General features: G+C 42.7%; 3 protein-coding genes across 5 annotated transcripts; all 3 read right to left on the bottom strand.

Moving 5' to 3' along the window:
• Positions 1-900: 900 nt before the first annotated feature.
• Positions 901-15,383, bottom strand: rorc (RAR-related orphan receptor C). Of its 3 annotated transcripts, XM_040165646.2 has the most exons (12): positions 15,194-15,383; positions 14,951-15,029; positions 4,754-4,839; positions 4,279-4,420; positions 3,814-4,185; positions 3,623-3,724; positions 3,420-3,541; positions 2,935-3,067; positions 2,720-2,827; positions 2,508-2,618; positions 2,116-2,225; positions 901-2,031 (listed from the first exon to the last, which is right to left on the bottom strand). In XM_040165646.2, exons 2-12 carry the CDS (start codon positions 15,000-15,002, stop codon positions 1,867-1,869), a joined length of 1,503 nt encoding a protein of 500 aa, XP_040021580.2. In that variant the 5' UTR covers positions 15,003-15,029; positions 15,194-15,383; the 3' UTR covers positions 901-1,866. The 3 variants fall into 3 exon arrangements, with proteins under 3 accessions (XP_040021580.2, XP_077950915.1, XP_040021581.2); XM_078094789.1 differs by having other exon boundaries at positions 14,951-15,378; XM_040165647.2 differs by lacking the exons at positions 14,951-15,029; positions 15,194-15,383 and adding an exon at positions 9,935-10,171.
• Positions 15,384-17,852: 2,469 nt separating this feature from the next.
• them4 (thioesterase superfamily member 4) lies at positions 17,853-21,215 on the bottom strand. Its single transcript, XM_040165389.2, has 6 exons — positions 20,619-21,215; positions 19,906-20,095; positions 19,563-19,725; positions 19,090-19,200; positions 18,668-18,792; positions 17,853-18,538 (listed from the first exon to the last, which is right to left on the bottom strand). Exons 1-6 carry the CDS (start codon positions 20,742-20,744, stop codon positions 18,492-18,494), a joined length of 762 nt encoding a protein of 253 aa, XP_040021323.2. The 5' UTR covers positions 20,745-21,215; the 3' UTR covers positions 17,853-18,491.
• Positions 21,216-22,272: 1,057 nt separating this feature from the next.
• LOC120810649 (uncharacterized) lies at positions 22,273-23,759 on the bottom strand. Its single transcript, XM_078094778.1, has 4 exons — positions 23,228-23,759; positions 23,082-23,136; positions 22,645-22,762; positions 22,273-22,479 (listed from the first exon to the last, which is right to left on the bottom strand). The coding sequence occupies exons 1-4, from the start codon at positions 23,522-23,524 to the stop codon at positions 22,446-22,448; spliced, it is 504 nt and encodes a 167-aa protein (XP_077950904.1). The 5' UTR covers positions 23,525-23,759; the 3' UTR covers positions 22,273-22,445.
• Between the last annotated feature and the right edge of the window lie 551 nt (positions 23,760-24,310).

Below are 24,310 nucleotides of genomic sequence, written 5' to 3'. Positions count from 1 at the left end.
ATAAAAGTCTGCTGTTTGTTGTGGTGAGTCAGTACCAAAGTGTTTGTCCATGCTAAAAAACTAAACAGACTCTCCCACTTGCACCGCAAAGACCGTTCTGTTTTCTTATTACTTCCAGAAGCATCAGGTCTTGTTTATTTATATGGCTCAATTACATGCAATGTCTCAAAGGAGTAAACAGGTCTTGAGCAACTAAAGTATTTTAGCACATTAGAGGGGGAGGACATTTCGGCAGAATTACTGAAAGTGAAATACGAGTGGGAAACTGGTAAGTAAATAAAGATAAAGTTGTGATGGTTCTCCAATAAGAGAGACAAGAACATCACAACACGTAGCATTTACGTCCTTCCAAACCAAAATATGAAAACAAAAATCACAGAATTCAGAAAATTCACTTTTAGCAAACACTCTCACACAGAAGAGAAGAAAGCTTTCTAATGTAACAACACATTGACAATAAGTCTTTGTGAAAATAGGGTTTTTACCGAGAATATTTGACTCAGTCTTTTAATTGGCTTCCTCTTTACTTTTAGCCACAGTTATGACAAACCGGTAACTTTCCACTGCCAGGCTGCTGGAGGGTCACCAGCAATGACTAATACTTCCTTTGTTTTCTATGCAACAGCAACAACTCTACAGTAAGGCACCGCAACTATGCTACGATCCTATATTCCATTCATAGATGTAAACGCTATTTTTCTTATCATCCCACAACAGGATCCTTCTTTCTTTCTTGCATGTCTTAGCCTTAACACAACTATTTATACTGCACAATCAAGTTCCCAAATAGGCCCGGTATCAAAGCCTCAGTCGTTGATTATCCGATTTACATTATAAATATGTTCACTATAAACTCAGCCATCCTGGCAACAGACAGGAATACATCTGAACATACAGTACTTAATGCTGAAGCATCTCATCATTTTATTCAAAGATATGTTAAGAAAGCAAAACATAAGCAAGTTAAAATGGAAAAAAGGGACAATTATGCTCATGGATGAAGAGATTTCTACGGTATCGCTCATATTTTAAATTACATTTTTAGTTTTAATGCAACATATTTCAAAGCTTAATAGACATAACAGTCTGTGAGGATATTTTCAAACACAGAGGATAACATGAAGAGGTACAGCTGCTTTGTAGGATTGGTTAGTCAATCTGACAGAATCAACCTGAGGAGACATTTCTCAAGCAAGCAGGTTGTCTATTGCTGTCTGGATGTGTTTATTTGAACACTGTTGTTCTGAGGAGAATACTTGTTATGAAGAGATACTGCACTCTTAAATGTGTCTGTTTGAGCTGTAAACTACATAAAAAGCGTCAGCTAAATGACATGTAATATGACAGTATACTGCAATGAAACACATAAATACTGCTTTTAATATTGACATTTCTTACAAAATTTGTAAAAATTGCTCAAAACGCCCTGTTTTGTTTTCAACCAGCCCTGGATCTTAAAAAGCCAAAGCTGTTTACAGGGAATGTCACTAAGCAACTCCTGCAACACACATCCACCTCGCCCCCCTTCACATTTTAAGTTTCTGTTGACAACAAAAAGCATATTTTTCTTTCTGTATCCAAGCACACTGTGTCACACATTTACTGTGACTCACATTAGCACGTGTCCTGAGAAAACGAATGGCTCACGGACAAAGAGCTGCTAAACAACAACAAAATGCATCTTTCCCTGGAATAATAGAAATAGATTTAAGCTATCAAAATATAGAAATATACGTTTGACACCATCTACCAAAAAGCTCGTTCTTTATATATTTTAATCGTTAGAAAAATAGATTCTGTCAGGAAACAACGAGGAGACAATAAAATAATAAGTGAGTGCACGGCTCTGCGTAAACTGGGTGATCATCACTGGGTGGTGCCGGGCAGCAGCTCCGCCTCAGAGGCGAAGAGCTCCTTGTAGAGCGGAGGGAAGAGAGAGTGAGCAGTGAGCGGGTAACGCTGACTGAAGACGCGCAGCTTCTCCATGTGCAGACTGCAGAGCGAACGCAACACTGACATCCTCTGGTGCAGCTGCAGGGAAAACACAAACAATGTCAGAAACACGCCGCCGACTGCAGCAAAGAACGCGCAGGTCGAGGAATAGTAGATCTCGACCTTGTACATTAGACTCTCTTGGTTGTCTCGGCGTAGAATGTGTGTGAGTCCAGACTCAACGCTTTTTTGTACTTGCTGAACTCTGCCTCTGTCCTCCAGACAAGGACGATCTGCAGCGAAGGACAGACAAAGAAACAAGTTTATTTAAAAACCCCATCAGATTCTGATCTTTTTACGGTATTGTGAATAGCTGTGAGGCTTGTTCTATTACATTGTCGACCTCTGGGAGAGGCTAATTCTGCCGAAATAAATAAATTAATAAAATGTGATGAGCACTGCCTGTTACATGTTGCTTGTCCTGAGGCTAATCTACTCTTGCATAGAGTTTTCCCACTTGTTTATGTTAAGGAATAACACGCAATACGATTGAGGCACAGGGGAGTTGATCTTACCCGTGTTGATCAGCACGAGAGCACTGAAGAGAGCAATCTGCGGCTCCGTGAGCTTGAGATCACACATACCGTGGGCAAAGTCAAACACTGCCGTGATTAGATCACCGCACGCTGCAAGACAACAAACCAGAGCGCACTGGTGAACCACCATACTTTTGTGTTAACGGCAGCAATAGTTTCAGAACTGCCTTTGCGCGTACAGAACTCCTTACCCAAAGACTTGAAGACTTCCACTCCAGCAAATTTCCCGTCAAAGAAGACCGTGCTGTTCTCTGTGTTGAAGAAGCGACTCATCCTGACCAGAACCACCTCCATGGAGCCTGAGGGCGGAGGGGGGAGGGGAGGGGGGAGACTGTGTTAAGAGAAGGTAAAACGGAGGATAAAGAAGCGTTTTAGACTATGGTTGACGGGGGACAGCGGAGCTCACCGGTCTTCAGGAGAGCGATCTGGTCGTTCTGGCTGAGCAAGCGGAAACCTGGGATGTGTTTTGCAAACTCCACCACATACTGCACGGCATCCGTAAGCCGGATGGCACAGTACTGCCACATCTCATCCACCGACTGGGAGAGAGAGAGAGAGAGAGAGAGAGAGCGAGAGCATGGTGAATTTATTTAAACGAATGAATCAACACAAATAGAGACTCCACTTCTTTAATTACATCACATAAACTCATCCTCACTTTCTTGACGTTTAAACAGGCTGTTTCCTTATTGTAGATCTTTATTAAATGTAAATACATTAAATATTACATGTGCTGCTGAAAAGCAGCTTCATATGCGTTCAGAAAGAACCGTGTCTGTTTTTATCAACCAAAACTTGCCCTCCAGCCTATTTTAAGTAGCGTGTTTTGTTTTCCCAAATGTGAGATGGAATCTTAAAACCCCCCCTTAAAGAGTCGTCAGGTTTGTATACTTTGCTCTGGTAGGCCTGGATCTCCTCTCTGCTGAGGAGCTTCCATCTGAGGGCCAGCAGCTCCTCCACTCTGTACTGGCTGGTTTCCCTGTGGGAACGCACTATGCTGGCGCACAGCTCATCTGGAAATAGAAAATAAATAGTTGTAAGTACTAAACTAAAGCCCTTTTTATTCATGTTAGCCCACTGTGCTGCTGGCTCACCTGTATTCCTCAGAGAGTGAGGATAGAGGCTGAAAGGATCCTCCAGAGGGTTGTAGGGGTGAATTCCTGCGAGATCATGCGACGGCTGCCTGGATTCGTACCCTGTCGGGAGGAATAAAGAAAAACAAATGAGAAATAGCAGAAAAGGACACAATGGTGACGTGTTCACACGCACACACAAAAGGCCTCACCTCTTATGTCAAGGTGTGCACCGTTGTCCAACCTGGCCAGGGATCTCGATGTGGGAGGCCCACCGGAGCCTCGGTAGATCATACCCGACACCTGCGACTCGCTCGGGGAGCACACCAGGCAAGGGTGGACATCGGCGGTGTAGGACAGCAGCTCGGCCTCCCTGGTGAAGGAGTAGGCGGAGGCCACGGAATGAAGGAGCTGTGGCGAGCGGTCTTGACGGACCTTGGAAGGTAAGGATAAGAGAGACTGGGCGTCTCCCTGACATTGCTGCTGCTGCTGCTGCTGCTGCTGCTGCTGCTGTTGCCGATGTCGCTCCACCTCTGCATTTAGAGAGTCCCGCTGACGTTTAGACATTCGTCCGAACTTCACAGCTGACAAGGTCGAAAAACACACAAACACAAAATGAACGAAGAATGAGATGCTGTGAGAGTGAGAGTACATATTCTGTCCGGGCCGGGACTCACCATCTCTGCTCATGCCCTTCATCAAGCACTTCTGCAGACGGCAGTGTTGGCAGCGGTTGCGGCTGGCCCGGTCGATGGGACAGTTGCTCTGCCTGGAGCAGGAGTAGGACACGGTGGGTAGCTGACTGCGCCGGAAAAATCCCTAAGGGCGGGTTGATGTGGCGTGGTTAACAAAGCCCAGACAGGCCAGTTTTTGAACTCCTATGTCTCCTCTTGATGGCATTTTTACTCTTTGTCTCAGACAAAGGGGACTTTATATTTTATATCAAGACCGTCACTTGCTTTCTTTGGGTGTTGTTATGGGAATGGGGATCTTTCACATTAACTTAAGGGGGGCTATGGCCCGTGCGACTCAAACTAGTCTGGTCCTGGTCTTGACTTGGTCACAACCCCCAAACCAGCGAAATATTGAAATGCTCCTTTAATACAGACAGGTCTTGTGTGTGTGTGTGTTCATTGGATGCTGTCATCTCACCTTGCAGCCCTCACAGGTGATGACTCCATAATGCACCCCAGAAGACTTGTCACCGCAGATCTTACACGGGATGACCTCAATCTCGGCTGTGCAAACACAGGAGCAAGAGCAGTGTTAACGTTTTCAAGTGCATTTCTACTTTCCCCATGCGTCGCGCTCACTTCACACTCCCTCAGACAGCACTCCGGGAGGGGCAACGCAACCGCGGCAACTCGTCAGTATCTGAATCTCTGCACGCAGCAGCTGAGCAGCATATGAATAGCTACAATTTCTCAATTAAATTAAATAGTGCAATAGTTTATGTTCTTTGAATATCCTTAAACCTTTTAATGCCGCACACACAGATCATAACATCTGTCTGAACTGCTGTCGTGCACAGTCGAAGTAACACAAGCCAACAAGCGTCACGACGACAACGTATGTTTTCAGACAAAGAAGTGATCAAAGCAATTCCCACTCTGCGAAAGTATGTGTAAGTGTACTTCCCCCTCAAACATGTATCAGATGCTGTGTGACCAGAGTGAACCAAAGGTATTTTCCTCTCCAACACCTCCTGCCTTAATGTGATAGTGAACAAAAAAACATCAAATACGACAAAGAGAGGAGGCTTCTAAGGGAAGTGGAATATTTGCAAATGGAGTAAGGCGAAGCAGACGGAGGTGTCAACCTCAGAGGCCTTTCAAGTGGTTAACTGGCTTCTCTTTCAATGTGACTGTCCCTCTTTCATGTCTTCCTTTCTTTCTTTGTGAATCCATCTCTGTCTCGCTCATAAAGGACACAGCTGCCAGTAATGCACTCTCTCTCTTTACCTTCATCACTGCCAGTAATGGCCCACCCCCCCGCCCCCCTCCCTCAGTGATCCTGACCTCTAGGAGCTATCGAATCCATCAAACCTTTGCTTAGTGGTGAATCGGATGTTAATTGATGCATTGAAATACCAGAGAAGTCCAAAAGCTGTATTGGCAACAGAAGGGGGGAACAGTTTTATAGCACGATAATTGTGTGGATATTTATGTTATGTATTGAATTTATAGAAATATAGAATGACACACAGCCGGGAAGCAGAGTATATTTCAGTGTCATTCCTCACTACATAATCTCCATTAATCTATTCCTGTCTGCAATTAAGCTGTGTGATTTTTTTTTTTTTTGCGATACGAGCTTGTACGTCTGATACCGAAGGATCCGCGCTTCCGTGCAAAACTGTGTCAGATTTCCTGGCGAGTGTGTGTTAGTGTGTCAGTCTGTGCCCTCTTTTTCTTATGCCACCGGGTTACCTGGCGGCTCCTGAGCAGGACGGACCTTCCTGAACGTTTTAATTTGCACACGCCATGAAGCACGGAACACTCACAAGATGAGATTTCTGCTTCTACCAAAGGAGCTGATTCATCTACCTCAAGATACACCGTGATAAGAATTACAGTATTTCAGAAATACACCAAGCTCCAGACACTCCATCATGTCTTGGTGATTTGGTTTAAATAAACACAGCACAAGCATTTCCCTGCAAGCCAAACAACATATGCTGCATTTAATAAAATATCATGTAACGGTAATTATGGTTTTATATCTATCTGTAGTGGGGGAAATGTGCAGAGAACATGAGCGGTCTCAGTCTTTTCTCGCTATTTCACTTCTGATTGACATCAACAACAGGAAATCCACCTTGACCCACAACCTCTCACTGATCACACATTTACTCACGCACACACATTCTGCTTCACACTGCTGCGCAATAGTTTGGATAATTCTTAAATCGTCAACCTTACTGCTGTGTAGTAAGGTTATCATGTTAAATCACGCCTTCTGTTTTGTATATTTATACTTAGAACAACACCTGCAAAAAAGAGAATCTGCAAGAATAGGGTAGCATCTTTAAGTGCAAATTAAATGAAGGAGGACGCCACTGTGCCGCACTTCTTATCTCCAGCCGAATGGTTGGACAAATAACAACCAACAGATAGAGATAATTTACTGATAAAGAACTAAACCACCTTCATTTCCTCCCTCGAGTGTCTTTGTCAGTGACAGAGAAAGGCAATTGAGTTGAGCAGCTGAGATCATACGAATACATATTCAAAATAAATGTTTACTGGAAAATGAACAGCAGATATTAGTTTACCCTCATGTGGCATTTCTGCTTAACTGCTGTATAATGATCAAATTAATAAGGTCAGACATGTAAACCTACTATAGGTATAATGTGTATTATATGTACTTAATCCCTAATCAAGATTCATTTTGCTTTCCAGTATACTTTATCCAAGAAACGCTTTTTACTTGTGTTGTATCATGACTTACAATGTGACGCCGGATGTTTCCACTGAGTTCCAGTAACAACGTACAGTATGAACACAAACATACAAACATGCATTTACATATTCATCCTGAAGTTAGATCAACTAAACAAGCACTCCAATCAATTTAAATCCTAAAATGTTTGACTTGCCAAGAAGTTGAAGATGTTTGAACACACTGGAAAGTGGTGGAAATATTCTGGTTTGTCTGTCAAAATGAAATAGTGTCGCCTATTATCTCCGATTCTTCCACATCCAAAATGCCACTAACTGATTTGTGTCTTTTGATCAAGATTCAGAGTTATCGATGGCTCAAAAAGTAGATTTATAAGTGCCGTCGTACATACAGCCGGAGCTTCCGTGCAAAACAGAAAATAAGTATTGAGAAACAATCACACGTTTTTGTGTAATGACTTCCTGCTGAATGTGGACAATAACTGAAATACACATAAATTACAATTACGATTCCATTACAATATACTAAAAAAGGGCGAGGAGAAAAGGAAGCTCTTAAGGAAAGTTTTGGCTTTCAAAACTTTTGAAAGTTTTAGGATTTCAACCTAGAAAGAGTATTTTTCAGTACTGTGTTTGTGGGGTGTGTGTGTGTGTGTGTGTGTGTGTGTGTGTGTACTGGCGGGGTGCCGAGGTAGTGGGAGGACGATACACATTCACACTCTCAACTCTTTGTACTCAAAATCATCCCGTCAGCAAGTCTGTAAACGGACAAAACTATCAGAAAAAACTTTCCTCTGACGGAAGCTTTGCCACATTTGCGAGCAAGAGTGCAAACAAAGTTTGTGTACACACCTCACACGCGCACACACCTCACACGCACTCACACACCGATTGTGTGTTTGTGTGAGGTGTGTTGATGATCGTATCTAAAATGCGTTCTGTTACGTGCAAAGCAGAAGAGGATCGCTGTGACACAAAACAAATTCATTTTAAAAGGCCACCAATTATGAACATCTAACATCTGTATTTAATTCTCTTTAACAACACTTTAAAAACACGTTGATGTAATTCATCACAACTTGGGGTATTAAATATTTTGTTAACTTAACATTTCTGATCACAATTGCTGGAATGCTGACTCCAGACAGGAGTTAAAATATCTTGATGCTCCAAACTGTGTTGGTTCTTAGACTTACGTGAGAATTAACGAGTTTCATTAATTATTTGAAAAGTCAAAACAAGCACCTCATCTGAGAAAATGAAAAATATTAAATCTAGTCTGAACGTCAATTATCACCAGGTTAACTGTACTTACTTTGAAGTGCCGGCTGAATTTGGGGGTGTTTGAGAGAAGTAACGCTCTGACAGTAGCAAAAGTGTGTGAATGACTTATCAAGCGTTTTCTTTACCATATTTTGGGGGGAATGTGTCACCTGCGATTTTGATGTTTTTGAGCTTTGATCTAAAGCCAACCGCTTCTGCCGCTCTGGAAGCGCTGCACGGAGGCACAAGGAAATCCTTTCACACAAAGAAAGGGTATGTAAAATCTACACAGGAATCCCCCAAACACCAAAGAAAAAGCCTATTGAAATGTGTGTGTGTCTGTGTGTGTGTGTGTAACCACCAGGAATTAGATGAATAAATGTTTATTTAAGTGCAGAAACAAAAGTCCTGTTTTGGGAAATGGAAATCTCTCGTTCGTACACACATTATCCACAAACAGCTGCAGGGAGGAGATGTGCGATATCTATGCGCCATCTAAAAAGCAGCTGCGGATCTGCGTGTACCTGTGCATCTTTTGTGTGTGTGTGTGTGTGTGTGTGTGTGCATGTTGCAAGAGAAAGCAAGTGTATGAGCAACTTGCATGGAAATTGTGCTGTGTGTTTTTATTTTATTAGTTTGGAATGCATAACTTTGCATAAGGAATACCCTTTTTTATCATTTCATTTTCAGATTTTGATTATAATATCAGCATTTCCTTTGCAACCTGTCTACTGTATGTGTGAGAGGTGAGTCCATTCGAACTGATGCACTGCGGTTGTGAAGCATCCTGTTTTCCTGTCTCTTTCGTTTTTACTTTGGTTACAATACGGCGAAAGTGTTTGCGAACGGGTTTGTAAAATTTAAAATGTCATTTAAGAATCTGGTTCCTTGGGCCTTAATATGTTTAATTTGTAATGACGTTACTTACAATGAAACTACGATGAGTCTAAACAAAATGTGTTTTACTGTAAATTTAAAATGCATGTGATTTGTTTCAAAAAGCAGACATTTGAACTTATTGCATTCTGGTTCTCAACGTCTTAAGTCTGCTCAGCTTTGTGTCTGTGGGAGGGGGGGGGGGGGTGAAGAAATATCTGAGACATGATTCAAATCTTCAATCCATCAAAGGAAGCGCAACATTGAGTCATGTTACCAAACCCTACAACTGAAACACATATATTAATGTGAACATACACAACGGCACGCCAATAAAGAACTTTGGAGACACCAAATTAAGTTCATGTTTTCAGTTTCACGCTTTCTTTAGGGAACTTTAAACAAGCTGAAACATCAAACTAAGAAATACAACTAGTTGGATTTAAGCGTAGAATTATAAAACTTAAAGCAACTTTCCCTGTTTGACCCGGCGAAGCCAGAGCTAAAAATGCTGTAAATCTAACGATTACGTAATTAATTGTCCCGATAACAACATGTAGCATCAGCAGCATAATTTTACAGTCATGTATTCACTTTCAAAAAACTCTGGATCTGGATTAATGAAGAGAAACGTATAACTAATAGCATGCAAATTATCTAATTGATACAAATATATTTTATTGGATCGTCCACACCCGTAATAACACACTAACAGACACACACACACACACACACACACACACACACACATTCACACCCACACACACACACCAAGAAACTTCATCCCTACCTCGCATAATCCTCACTCCTCCGCTTGCCTCGGATGTTTGTGCCACTTTTACAAAGTCACTCGTCCTCTCACTTTGTCTAACGACGGTCTCTCGTTGACACGCGTCCTTCCAGCCTCTCTTCTGTCTTTCTGTCCTTCCTTCAGGAAGCCGTGTCAGGTGCTCACTGCAGCTTTAGCAGACCTATTCAGACTTTTGATTGACAGTCACAGCCTCACCTTCCGTGTTTTAGAGCGTGTCTGTTTGTGTGTTTGTGTGTGAGAGAGAGAGAGAAAAGGGGAGGGGGGGACTGTCCCCTATTATTGCTTTTTTGTCAGGGTACTTTTTCCTTAAACCTTTGTTGTTATCCTTCACCCCCTCACTCTGCACCACAAGTTAAAAGACCAATTCTCTCCCTCAGACTTTAAACTAAAGTATTTCCAAAAGGAACAATCAAAGTAAAGTACAACAGTATTTCACTAATGCAACGCTATATATTCACACATTAATTAAATATTATATATATATTTCTTAGTTATAGGTTTTCTTGTTAATACTTGGGATGTACACGGTTGTTTATTTACACTGACGGAAATAAAATATTTAAAAGAATATTGAGATTAGCAGAAATGCCAATTTTTTACATTACTCTTTTATGAGAGATATTTCAAAATCAAAATATATAGTTAAAGTACATTTTGCAAAATGTGCTTAATGGGTGCAAAGTGGAAGGAATGGCCGCCATGAGGAGATTGTGTCACATTACTGGATTATTATCAATTCTGCATTAAGTGGTCAGCAGCACTGTTATGTTTCAGATGGTCAAGGTGGATTTAAACTACACTGAATGCTATTCTGTAGTTTATTCTGTAACAGTGCATCAGACTTTATAAGGTGATCATCTGTTTCTATGTCAATCAAAGATTCCCTGTTAAATGTAGTGGAGTTGAAAAATAAAGCGTCATAAAATGTGAAACACTCAGGTGGAGTAGAGCAGCCTCTTGAGTAATATACAAAGCACCGGACTGATGAACAACACGAGACTACCGTGGCTATCTTCAATACACACACATGTTTATCATCACTTAACAAAGTGGTTGGTGTGTGTGTGCAGCGCGGCAATCTCGATGTTCGATAACACGCACAGGTGTGCAAAAGTTGTGGCAGAAAGGGTTCAACCAAAGAAGTTAAAAACAGACGATACGTTCGTTATCTGTCATCTGCATTCGGATGCCAAAGCCCTAGAAGTTGATATTTTCATCACTGTGTGTGTGTGCAGCCTGTGTCGTGTGTGTGTGTGTGAGGGGGGCAGCACAGGTGCAACACACAGCACACACACCGCGGTGCTAATGCAACGACACTACGCAGGGTTTGCGTGCGTTTGTGTGTGGTGTCGTGCTGTACAGGTGTGCTGTTGTATGTTCACTAACTACGAAATACCGCAATGCATGCACAATTATCTAGCACAAACACAACCAATGTCATTACCACACTCAGAGCCACACACATGCTAACGCGCCATATTTCAAAAAGCACTTACTCAGATGAGTCTTGGACACGACTCCTCCTGAGGCAGAAGAAATGTTGTTAGTGATTCAGAACCAAACAGCATTTACTGTGAATGTGAGTTTCACCAAAGGTCGCACAGAATATGAGCAACTGGGTTGATTTGTTGGAGAAAAAAACCGTTGATTTACGGACCAAAACCATGGGTGAAATCCACAATTCAACCCAGCTAGATAATAGCTGAGTACATTTACTAAAATACAGTTTTAATTATAGTTTATACATTCAAATGTATCAAACCATCCAAGCACCACCAACTACATCATGAAAGTCCTGTTAATTTAAAGCTCTTAGTATCAGAGTTCAGCAACAACAGTACTTTAATTTTTGAAGTATATTTTGTTGTCGTTATATCTGCAATTGAAGTCAAATTTTAAATACAATATTTTTTTTAAATCATTGCGAGAAGTATTAAATCCACAACTGTGTGAAGTCCTGAGGCTTACAGGGTTGGCTTTCAATCAGCTTAATGGATCATTCAATTAAATCAGGCATTAAATGTGGCAGAAACCAACCCGGGATTCAAGTTACAGATTCAGCTGTGATAAACTCCTGGTTGCTGAATCCTCAGACTTCTTTAGTATTTCTTTTTCAGTAAGTACAAACACCCCATGGTCAGATAAGACGCCTTTCTGATTAAATTAGAGGACTGCTATTCACAATGCTGTGCGTCTGTGTTGTGTTTGTGCGACTCTTTGGCAACCGTACCCACTTTAACACACACACGCACACAGACGCAGACGCAGCAGATGAAGGCAGAGGAGGTGGGTGTCTGTGAAGCAACAGGTCCTCTTTCTCTCTGCCTGTTTGACCGCAATTGTGAGAAAGTCTGAATTGCCGTGAGTGCGAGTAAACGGGCTGAGGGCAGTTCTGAAAAACGGGTCGGCGGGGGGTATTTTTGGGGCTGTGTGTTCTTAAGTGTGCCTGTGTGTGTGTTTGTGACAGTGTGTGTGAGACAGAGAGGTTTGAAGGCAGGGGAGATAAGTGTCAATGGCAGACGCAGAGCTAGCCGGTGTTTGTCTGACAGCAGATCGGGCCCTCTGTGGTTTCCACTGTTTTCCTCCCCTCGTCAAATCAGTTTTGCTTCATAAGCAGAAAGCATGGAAGGAAAGCAGAGCAGTTTGCACGCTAGGGGGTAAATGTAAAGAAAGATGAACACGAACTGCAGGTGGTTGAAGGGGATTGCAAAAGAAATTGTGTTAGACTAAAAGAAACTTTTCAAGGTAAATATAAGCTTAATTTTCACATCAAAAGCGATACATTTATTTATTTTCCTTGATTACAAAGTTAAAATGCTGAGTGTATATAGGCGTTGTGTTTCAAAGGAGCTTAAGGAGCGAATGTTGTGGAACATTTTTACAAAAGATACTTATTAGACAAAAGACAAACGATATTTATTATCATATGTTTACAAAATCACCGAACCAACACTTGAAACAAAGCCATTGGTTGGATGTTTTACTGTATTTACTACAATGACCTACTTGTTCAGGTTTAATGTTATATTTGTTAACACAGTTTCGGTGGGGTATTGGAGGATGTTTGCTCTGTTGACAACAAATAAAAGCCAGTGAGCGTTATGTGAGAAAACGGTTTATGGTTTTATCAACAGAATTGAATTAGTGAAGATGCGCTAACGGGGGTGAACAGTCCACCAACATCGATCTCTGTACAAACTAAATGTGACAGAGGCTGCACACGTTTAGCAAGACAAACCAGTCATGAACCCACCAGCAGGTCCACACACACACACACACACACACACACACACGCAAAATACATGATCACATGACTACAGAGGCACACACCTATCATCATCGAGCCCTCATCATTCAAAATCTCACGTCTTTACACTCTGACATGCAAGCTGACGACTGAAGTGACAGTTGCTGCGTGACATAACAAGACCCCTGAACACAGAGGAGAGGGCCGAATGCCAAACTCTGAGACATAGAGGACAGGAAGAATACAAAATGTGCAAATATATATATAAGTCAGATTAGCTACTTTATTGCTCCTCAACATTCATAACCACAATTTGAAAGCCCCCAAAAAATCTTTTCTGTATGATGTTAACATCTTGTCCTATAAGTGACTGACTGAATGTTTAAAATTGACCCTGAGGAGTTAAAGGGCCAAAAGGGATTTGATGTTTCAACTGAAAATTTTGATTTATTGCGAAAAATCGGCTCGCTTGATATCAATTTAGTTCACGGATACCACTGGCTGACGCTATTATGACAATAGACACCAATATTATATCAATAAAGGATAATGTTTAGAGAAGTAAATCCGATCCCTGTTGGATGCAAGCGACAGCTTCTGATCCAATAAAGAACCGAGAGAGGTTTTACTCGGAAAAGGCCGGAGGAAATGCAATGTGGAGCAGCACGAGAGACTCAAACAAAGCGCTCAAGAACGATAAAGAGACACCCACAGCCGCCACTAAAACCAAGACATTCGTCACCCTAAGAAGGGCCATCTCAGCACTATGAAAAACTGTACAACCACACCGAAACTCACTCAAACCAGACTGAAATGCCAATGCAGCAGTTCCAGGTGCTGATAAGCTGATGCTGATGGTGTAAAAAAAACATACCTTACCCCCTTTAATTGCGCAAAAGCAATGATGTCATTATTATAAATTCAATATACAGTCGCATTTATAGTTAAATCGAAGGATATCATGTTTGGTTTGGACCATGTGTAACACATGTAAGAGAAATCCATGATTGCTGTTTTTGCTTGATCTCCTTATCTTTGTACTCCAGTACCACTAGAGGCAAAAGTCATTACGTAATTACTATAAACTGTCCGCAGACTGCTGACACTGGTAAACTCTAAGTTTATATATATATATGTTTATATAACATTTTAAAAGGAGGGCCTTCTTTTGGACGCATCATTAAACTGTGGGCCTACTGTTGTTACGTCATTAAAGGGTATCGATGCGGTTTCACTTTGGTCACAATAAAAGCAACGTTCTTTTCTTCACTCTGCACTTTACACCCATTAGTGAAGCAGTGCATGTAGCATCACAGGTGCGTGGTGGGTTGTGGCAGAAAAACAAAGTGTCTTATCGTCTCAAGTGACGGCCGACAGTTTGATCGTAGCCTGGCTGAGGCTTTGAATAGTAAAGCATTGACCAAAAACAGAAGCAAGAAGAACTAATCCTCAAGGATTACTCCGGCTTACTTCCATCCTTACCCACTCACAGCACCTTCACCACACTCCATGGAAGGGATCAGGGGGGGTTAATGGGGTAAAGATGGATGAGAGTGGAGGGAAAGGAGGTAATAGTGAACGCCGTGACGTGGGCCAGTGAAGGAAAGGTGAGCGTTGAATAGAGGACGTAAAGACTAGAAACAAAAAAAGGCAACAGAGAAAAAATGAACTGTAAACACGCCAAGTTGCATCCAACAACAGTTCGAACGGCCCCAAAGGGATAAAAGCTCACGGGTGGATCCTCTTACCTCTTTTGAGGGGGCTGCCAGCGGGGGGCACGTCGTGCTCCTCATACTCCATTACTCTCCCGTCAAAGCAGCGGGTGGCCTACAGACAAAAAGGCACACACGCACGCGCACACACGCACTGTCAAATGACCCGCGGTGCTGGAGGGCCTGCCGCCGTGGGGCTCGAGCTCGCGGACCTGTTTGGCTCCGTGCAGGCGTTTGAAAACGTGCGCGTGCGCCATCTCGTCCGACTCGTGTCCTTACCGAGGGGCCCGAAACCCCGGTCTCCGTCTCACGCCCCCCATTTGTCCGAGTGCCTCCTTATGTCGGGTTGTTTTGAAAAAGAATTGACCCCCCCCCCCCCCCCACACACCTTCCCCCTCCCCTCCATCCCCCTCCGAGGCAGCAGCAGCAGAGTGCAGCTCTAGCGGCCCGCTACCCTCCCACTCCCCCCCCCCCCCCCCCCGTCGGGCGCTCTCTGTGCGCGCGCGGACCGTCCCGGGCTGGAGGGAGTTACGTCACCGGCACTTGTTACGTAACGGCAGCGGATCGGGTTTTGGCTTCGTACTAGTGCTCCGTCGGCGAACGTAATCCGCGTGTTGCTGCCACGCTAATCGACAAAGTGCACGATGCACGAGGGGAGACAATCCCACAGCGGGTTATATTTCACATCATTATTTTATTCAACCAAACTGCTTCCACAAAAGCTCTCTGGTGCTCAGGTAGGATTCCTGTGGTGGGTCGAAAGCACCTGCAGGCCTCCGTGCGTGCAGTGTAGGATGGGGATAGTTCTAATAATGGTATGTAACACCTCGTTTTATCAGGAGGGAGGAACACAACTGCACACACACACAGACACACAGACACACACACAAAGAAAACGATAAATAATCGATTCGTCTTCTCAGGTTACCGCTCCACTAAGACAAGGTGGTGACACCGGGTCCAGACACACACATGCTGAAGAGTCACTGGTGTTGGGCTTACTTAGATACAACGTTGTGGTATTCTTATTTTACTTCATACTTCTCACCCCCTTTATTTAGCAGGAGTGAGAGACACAATAGGACACACACCAAGTACCTGCAATCTGTTCCACCTCAACATTAGATTAGGTTATATGTGTATGCAAACTGTTACAGTGTGTAACATAACAGCTACTGCAACATTTGAGTTAAGTAAGTTAATAAGTGGTAATGCTAGTTTACAAAAAAGATCTTTCTGTAAAGATAGCTGTTTGTGATGCATTAAATCCTCATCATCATCAGAGCGACGAAGAGGAAATGTTTGGTATCTTTATACTCAATAGACTGGACATGAATTTTCTGTCAAAAAATTCACTCATGGACACACGTGTCGACACAATGTAGCTTGTTTTGAAGATATTTACCTATAGTAATATGTACTTCTGGTTGCCAATATGAAACCGTCAAATAGATAATAAAACGGTAAAAGAAGCTTTCCATCACTATCTGAAGTCAAATCAGTTCTGGATACAGTGGACAGAGTACACTGCGGGTGGTTTTAACTGAAAGCAGAAAACAACTGCACCCCCAACCCGCCTCCCCCCACCCACTTCCTCAAACCCAACTTGACCACATGAGCCTTCGGGGGGAGAAGAAACTGCTGGTGTTAATTTGTCCACATACAAACGCACGCACACACACACACTTTAGAAACTAAGGTAGCATTTCCATCTGCACTTGTACTGAGGTTAAAGATGCGAGGGGCCCTCAGAAGACCACCGGATCTCTACTGTCATGAGCCCATACACTCCGAAACCACACATCAAACAAACACGCCGTTAGAACTTCACCTAACGCGCGCACGGTTAAGTACACTCGATTTAATGAAAACTCACGCAGCAGCACCGGCTAGTAAGCATCTCCTTTTTAAATGGACGCAATAGGAATTTGAGACAAATTAATTTCAGGATTATTCAGAGCATATTCGTCATTAAAAATATCAATATTAGCCAATGCCAGAGATTGTGTCAAAAACAACAACGATTTTTTAAAAGTTAATTTCACGCCGTGAGAGACAACAGGAAACAGAAATATAACTGATGCATTTCAAGCTGCTTTGTACATTTTACTAGAATGATGCACACGCTTGATGAACATCAACATTCAATGCGAATTGCAACTGAAGACCCTTTACGGGACAAACTAAGGTCAGATAAGAAAAAAGTGTGACGTTAAATCGGCATAATGAAACAACTCTTTCTCACGGAAATACTTTTGGATTATGAAATCGTTCCACGGCTAGTGTGCAAGTTGTTTGATCCTCCCCCAACATGTCAAGCTCAATGTCAGACACGGACCCAACGTTCACATTTACATTTTTGATACAAAATTGAAACATATTAACAACCCAGTGTACAAGCCCAAATAGTGCCGTTTATGTTTTCAAGGTCGTCACAGGCCCATGCTGTCAGCCTCGCGGTCTGCAGAAGCTGCCAGAGCAGCACAGATCTCTGTGATGTGGAAAGATTTGACTTTTTTAGCATATTATGGGACACCTCAGTAATTTGTGATAGAAATGCTGTAAGTGTCAAGAGTCTAGAGACACACAGCCTGTGAACAAGTCGACAACCGCTACGCTTTTGGAACCTCTGCATCTCCATTTGAAGTCATAATATTCTCATGGCATGTAAATTTACACCCCGTAGTCAAATATAACCACATCCACCACATGGTGGGGTAACAGTTAACAACCCACACCTGAAAATCTAAATTGAGACCAGTAAGTAAGAAGTCGGAAAGTCTGGTTTGGTGAAATGTAGAAAAGTAGATCGCTTTGATTGCATCAAAGTTTCAAACTGAAAGCTCAAAATCAGTTTAAAATAGACAAGTTTGATCAGAAGATTAATTCAAAAACATTTACAATAATATGGCCAATATAAAATAAAAAACTTGAATAAGACTCAGAACCATTTATGGCCTTGTATGTTAGGTATTTGTTACGGCGGGTGGTACATACATTGGACAGTAAGACAAATGTACACAGTGCAAGAAATATGGATATGAACATAAATTTATGAGTAAGTTTAAGTGTTCTTGAAAACTTTAAAAGTGCAACACACCCGACTCCGAGGCAAAGACCATTATTTTGCAGACATTTAAACTTGTTCACAAACAAATAAACATTCTTTACATAAAATAGTACCATTAAGGCTTTTTTGGAGGATATAAATGATCACGTCACTACATTGAGTAATAATCTCACAATCAATGCAACACTAAAATACACCAATAATGTATAAGTTAACATCAATAATGCCTAAAATGTACTTGAATTCATAATACTTAGTACTGGGTTAGTATCACTAAGCAGAGGCAGTAAAGTAAAGGGTGTTTAATCAAACTGTACAGTACTTATTGATAACATATTGCCAGGCAGCTGGTGTGTAAGTGTTATAATGTATCTCTTATGTAACCGTCAAAATAAGAGCAGAAAATACTCCAAACCAACATCACGCACGCGCACACACACACACACAGCCGTTGTGGCCTCTGGTTGCGGTCAGCGTTCAGGGAGGTGGTTGCCTGATGTGTTTGTGTCACGATCCCAGTAGAAGTTGGCTGACCTTGATTGACACAAATAGTGCTGCAGAAGAGGCATGAAAGACAACAGGACAAGGTCAATAAAGACGGTTTGTCGAGCAGAAACGTGACCAGCCGCGTTCTTTCACACCGGCACGACTCTGCAGGCAGGTTGTGCACGTGAAAAATGTACCTGTCGAGTCCGTGTGCAGCTTGGAGCCGTCGCTGCTGGTCATTTTGCATGTGACAAATACCTTCTTGCCTTCCTTCTTATCCACAGAGGATTCTAGCAACACTGTGTTTCCCAGTGGGATGGGCCTGGGAACAGGAAAAGCGTTTGTCAGGGCAAACTGACCCTAAACGAGAGTGGTCGATCAAAAACACGCCCACATATGGGTGAAAGGACACACAGGGCCAGACCGCTCGTCCCAAGAACACAGTAATGCTGTAGCATGGAGCATGGATGTTCTAGAAACAAGAGGTCTTTCAAATGTACAATAATATATATGATGTCTGTCATTACAAAAACAGTTGGATAGGAAGCATATTGACACAAACATACAGACTTCTGGAACATATGTGACATACGTGTCTGAAAACATGTTCTTTCTGTACCTGCGGTAGTTGATGTTGAGGTTGGCGGTCAAAACTGGTCCACATGCTATGGTAGCATGAGTCCCTATCACAGTGTCAATCATAGTGGCTATTGCCCCCCCGTGGACATGCCTGGAAATACATGTCGTTTTTATTAAGACACCAAATACAAAGTCTAAAAAGTGCAGTTTTGTAAGGTCTGAAGATGTGATTAAAAGGTGTTGCATCATCACTGGAAAGCTGATAATATAGACGCAGACAGGAACATGTGGGGAGAGAGTGAGACAGATGATAAGCAACAAAAGGCCTGTGGCTTGAAGGGGGCCACCGTGGGGCCCCACAGCAGCACATTTCAGGCAAAAGGACAAGGAAATGTGCAAACACATCTAACATGGTATCATTGCGTTGTTTGGAGTACAGTTAAGCATGAACAGTATGTAAACATACAAAATACACATTCATTCATAAACAACCAACATAAACAGCCATCTCACCCTGGCGGCCCCTCCAGCAGATGTCCGGCCTGGAAGACGCCCACGCACTTGTCCTCCTCACTATTAAAAAATAAAACATACTCAAATGTAGCCCCCTGGTCTCTGTTGTTCCGGGTAAAAAGACGAGCTTTTTTGTGGATCATCCTGCTGAGATAAACTCCACCTAATGGGGAAACACACAAGTGAACTGTCAGCAGCTTACGGTGCACCTCAGGGAGAAAAAAACGTTTCTATTTATTGTATAATCTACATATCATTCAAGCGTTCATGTCAGCGCATACGTACTTCAAATCTTTCGACAAGTTGTACAAATACATGAAATGTAGGTCGCAGTCTCGGTTACCTGTCGCGTACTTGAGGAAGCGATTGTAGCTGGGCAGCCTCTTCCACGGTCCCTCCCGGTTCTCTCCTCCTTCCGTCTCCTCCCCACACTGGCTGTTGTATTGCTCGTACAACCGCATCATCTCCGGTCCCCACGAGGAGTTCGGCAGGCTGAAGTCCCGGGGCTTGGAGAAGAAGGCCGACGGCAGCCCCTGCGGAGCCGAGAAGGGGGGGGGGGGGGGGGGGGGCTTTAGAATCATCGTATATAAACACACAACTGGATTTGGGGGCTCGTAAGCTTCGGCCGGTCAGTGGTAAGATGCTCCGGGTCATATGATGTTTGTCATACGCTGGAGTTGTGGTTTGAAAAGAATTATCTAGCCGAGCCCCACGTCTTCTCCAGTAAAGTTCTGATATGTGGCTTGAAACACTTAGTAGTTATACTTGAAGAATTCTTGCCTCACCTATTTTGAACATTAAATATATATCTTGTGTGTTCAAATGTTGTATTTAATGCTTAACCTACATATTACTGTCTCATTTTTTGTTTAAGACCTTTGTAGATAAAGTTCCCCTCTGTTTGTGTGTACCTGAACGCACCAGTGCTTTACATTGAATTGCAGCCTAACTGAACTGAAATGAGAAACATCTGGAAGGCCCGATCAACCCCCCCACATCAGACCAGTCCTTTAAAGCACGTTCATCGTAACAGATCATCCTACTAATGTCACCTACCAGCATGTCCCTTGAGTCGGTCCTGAATGAGACGCAGGAGGACGGGCGGCCGAGTTGAGACTGCATCGACGAGACTGAGCCGAGCCGCTGGAGGGCTTTGCACATTCGGCCGAGGCTCCTTGCCATTAGCGCACTTTTTTTTTAAAGGGACGAGTGGCGGTGGGAGAGTTGCAGAGAAAGTGACGCAGAGCGTTGCCGTATCCTGAGCTAACGTTAAGTTAGCGCTGGGCGACGAGACTGGGACGCGTTTTGCTAGCTAACCTTGATAGCAGCGGTGACAAAGTATTATCGCTACAAACGGTGAGACATCGCGTGAGAATGTGCTGTGAGATCTACCTTTAACATGGTGAGGGCGTGAGGAACGAATAAGGACGCGGTGTTTTACCGGTGACTTTCACGTGTCATAACAGAGACGCTAACGCGATGACAGCTTCCGGCGTGAGAGTAGGTCACGTGGTGCACACTCTGCGCTACAACGAGCAACTCTTCACAAACTCTGCGTTACATCCGCTTGTAACTACAGGAATTCTCACAAAGACTTGAACTACCTCAGCTATACAGTTTTTAAAATGTAGATGCATTAATTAATTTCATAATTTCCCCCTGATAGTTTGAATTCATCTTTGTTTAAATGTATATATTTACCCTTGGCGATATTGTGTATATTTTCTTAGTATATCTTTAACACTTTGGGTGTATGTTTACTTTGCTGGTTATCTTTAATCAGTAAAGCACACAAATAAAGATTGGCTATTCAGTAGAAGTGGGTTTGCATGGAAAACAGATGACTTTGTTTATCTAGTCATTTCTTAAAGCGGAGTTTACTACACTACAGGCATCACAATAGGGGGACTCAAAATGACCACATATTGCACGAGGAACAATTTTCCTCAAAACTACATGTTTCTTTTTTTCCTTTGTTAACTTCATTGGCCTTTATGAGGTGTTAAAACGGATGTCACAACAGATAAAAATGAATGTGAAGTGTCATTTACTTCTCAACCCACTTGAGCAACATTGTGCTATTTCCCAGAGGAAGTTGTTTACCATTTGATTGCACTCTGAAGGCCTTACTCGAGTGCTCCGACCCGGACCGGCTGCACCTAAACTGAATGTGGGTTGAGATGAAGCGATACGACAGGAAGTGGAAGATACACTGTGCACATTACTTTGGTTTTATCATGACTAAATATGACAGTAGGACTGTCAGTATGATCCTTGTTCCTGCACTAGGTGGGATAGAGCGACATGCGACAAGTTTTCTGATGAACATATAATGTGCCATGGATTCATGCACATTGCATCTATTTTCCCCTAATCCAACTTAAAATAAAAAAAAATGATTCTGAGAGAGCATTTTAAATCAACAGAGTTTTACATCCAACGTGCGTTTTGTATTTCTACGTGTAGGATAACTTATTGTAAAACTCCAGGGTGTGTATATTTGGTAAACAAATTCACATAGGCTTAGCACTTTTTTTTTTTTACGGCGGCTGGTAATCATTAACGTTTCTTGAGCGGTAAAGAAATACCGTGTGCCTCAGACTGGCTGGGTCAGGTGCTACCCAATGTAGATTTACCGGTTACAGAGAGAAAAATACATATATCTAACCAACACAATCATTTGAAAAATTGTACAAAATTATGCAAAATATTTATGGATGAACGGATTTACAAACAGCATTTTATTGAAATCAACACAGGTTTTACTTTCTTATGAGGAACAAAAAAAGCGCCATACTTGCATCTGTGATGGTAAAAAAAAATATATTGTCATTGGCATGTCTTGCTTCTATTATTACACGGTAATTCAACGCTCAGTCAACTTTATTTTTCAGCGCCTTCGATTCCACACAGCTTCCTGCGAAATGGAGAAAAAAAAACAAATTTTACTTTGCTGTCCAGAGGTCTGATGTACCATGGCTCCACTATGTGGTTCTGCTCTGTAATGATATACAGTCGAACCTCTGATGTTCTGGAACATGCTGTTAGTCTAAAAGAGGCAGGTAAGCATTTGTGTTCTCACCTGACTTCGTCCTTGGTTGTGTCTGCAAACCCACAAATGGCTGTGTCTCTTTCCAAAATCTGCTTTTTCAAGGCCTGAACGTCCGCTTCGGCTTTCTGTTTAGCCGCCTCGTGATCCGCTAAGGAAATGTATATAGATCAACAGTGAGAATAAAAGGTGAAATAGGTCTGTATTCCACATAAAACAAAGAAGTAAAATGGGAGCTGCTACTTTTCCTGAGCTCGGTGCCTGAAACTAAGGGTGTGACTCAAAGCCTGTAGCTTCTGGTAGTTCCAATAGTCAGCTGAGATAGACGTGATTGACAGATCTCAAAAGCTGCAATCGGATCCCTCTGGGCCAATAGAAGGGCCCATAGACACATTATGGATTATCACATTCTCTTATCTGGCTCAATTTAGACTTTTCTAGAGCTGAAACTAGAGCAGAAACACAATTACCTTTGAGTTTAACGATGGCCACTTCCTTTTCCGCCTTCTTCTTCTGATAATCTTCCTGATAAAAGGCAAAAGTGTTTGTCAACAGCCTTCCAGTCAATAATAGTATTAATGTAGTGCATAAATAATTGATAAATAATGTCCCTTACCATTTCCTTGTTACATTTCTGCAGCCCGTCAGCGGAGTCCACTTTTAATTTGTTGCTTTCTTCCTTCTTTTTCTTCAGCTCATCGATATTCGTGTTGACAGACAACGCCGTCGCCTTCATGTCCTTGATTTTGGTTTGCAATTCGATAATGGACTCCTCTTTCTTCCTGACCTCAACCACGTTCATCAGCATGCGGGATTTCAAATGATAAATTTTGAGCTCCTGGCGCACGGCTTGGTAGACCATGAAACACATTGCAGCCACACTGAGGCTGCACAAGACGACCACCAACTTCATCCTGGGAGAGACGCGGAAATGATCCAATACGCGACGGGGAGAAAGCGGATGGTTAGTCTTTGTTCATTTCACGTGCCTGTTCGAACTGCGTGTCCCGCAGCTCCTTCCTTTTGTGTGGCAGCGCTCCTACCTGCTCCACCTGCGCCACCTGCTCAACAGGTTGGGCCGCGGCGACGCGCCTTCACTCCCTGCAGCGCGTGACACCAACGCTTTGGAATCACGCCACGAACACATTGCTTCCGGATACGATATCACACGAATATGTAAATGATAAGGAGACACACTGTGCTTATTGACTCGATCTCGTCCGTAAATACTGATAGATAGATACGTGCGCATGTTATGTTTCGTTAGTATAACGAGGTGATCTTTTGAGAAGCTCTAAACTGCGATGGAAACGTTACTTGAAAACAAGCTTAAGATGCATGCCGTGCGTATCTTTCCTTTAATAGTGTAGGTTACTTTTCACTGGATGCGTCATACTCTTTTAAAATGACGCATTGCAATGCACTAATCCCTACGGTGGCTCTGAAGTGCAAAACACAACGACACATAAGAAAACAACAGCAAATAGAAAAACATAACGACAAATAATAAAACACAACGAAATGAACTTCTTGCGGAGAGGGTAGGGCCTTATAGCAGATAGCGGAGGACGGACCCTTCTGATTGGACAGACGGACTGTCTGTCTTTTAACGCTCTTAATCCGAAGCCTTTCGCCGGCGACGGAAAGTGACACTGAGGATTCAAACTTCCGTAAGAAGTTAATTTCGTTGTGTTTTCCT

Source organism: Gasterosteus aculeatus, chromosome 20, assembly GCF_964276395.1.
Source record: "Gasterosteus aculeatus chromosome 20, fGasAcu3.hap1.1, whole genome shotgun sequence".
NCBI classification, from domain to species: Eukaryota; Metazoa; Chordata; class Actinopteri; order Perciformes; family Gasterosteidae; genus Gasterosteus; species Gasterosteus aculeatus.
This window is presented reverse-complemented; position numbering and strand designations above follow the sequence as displayed.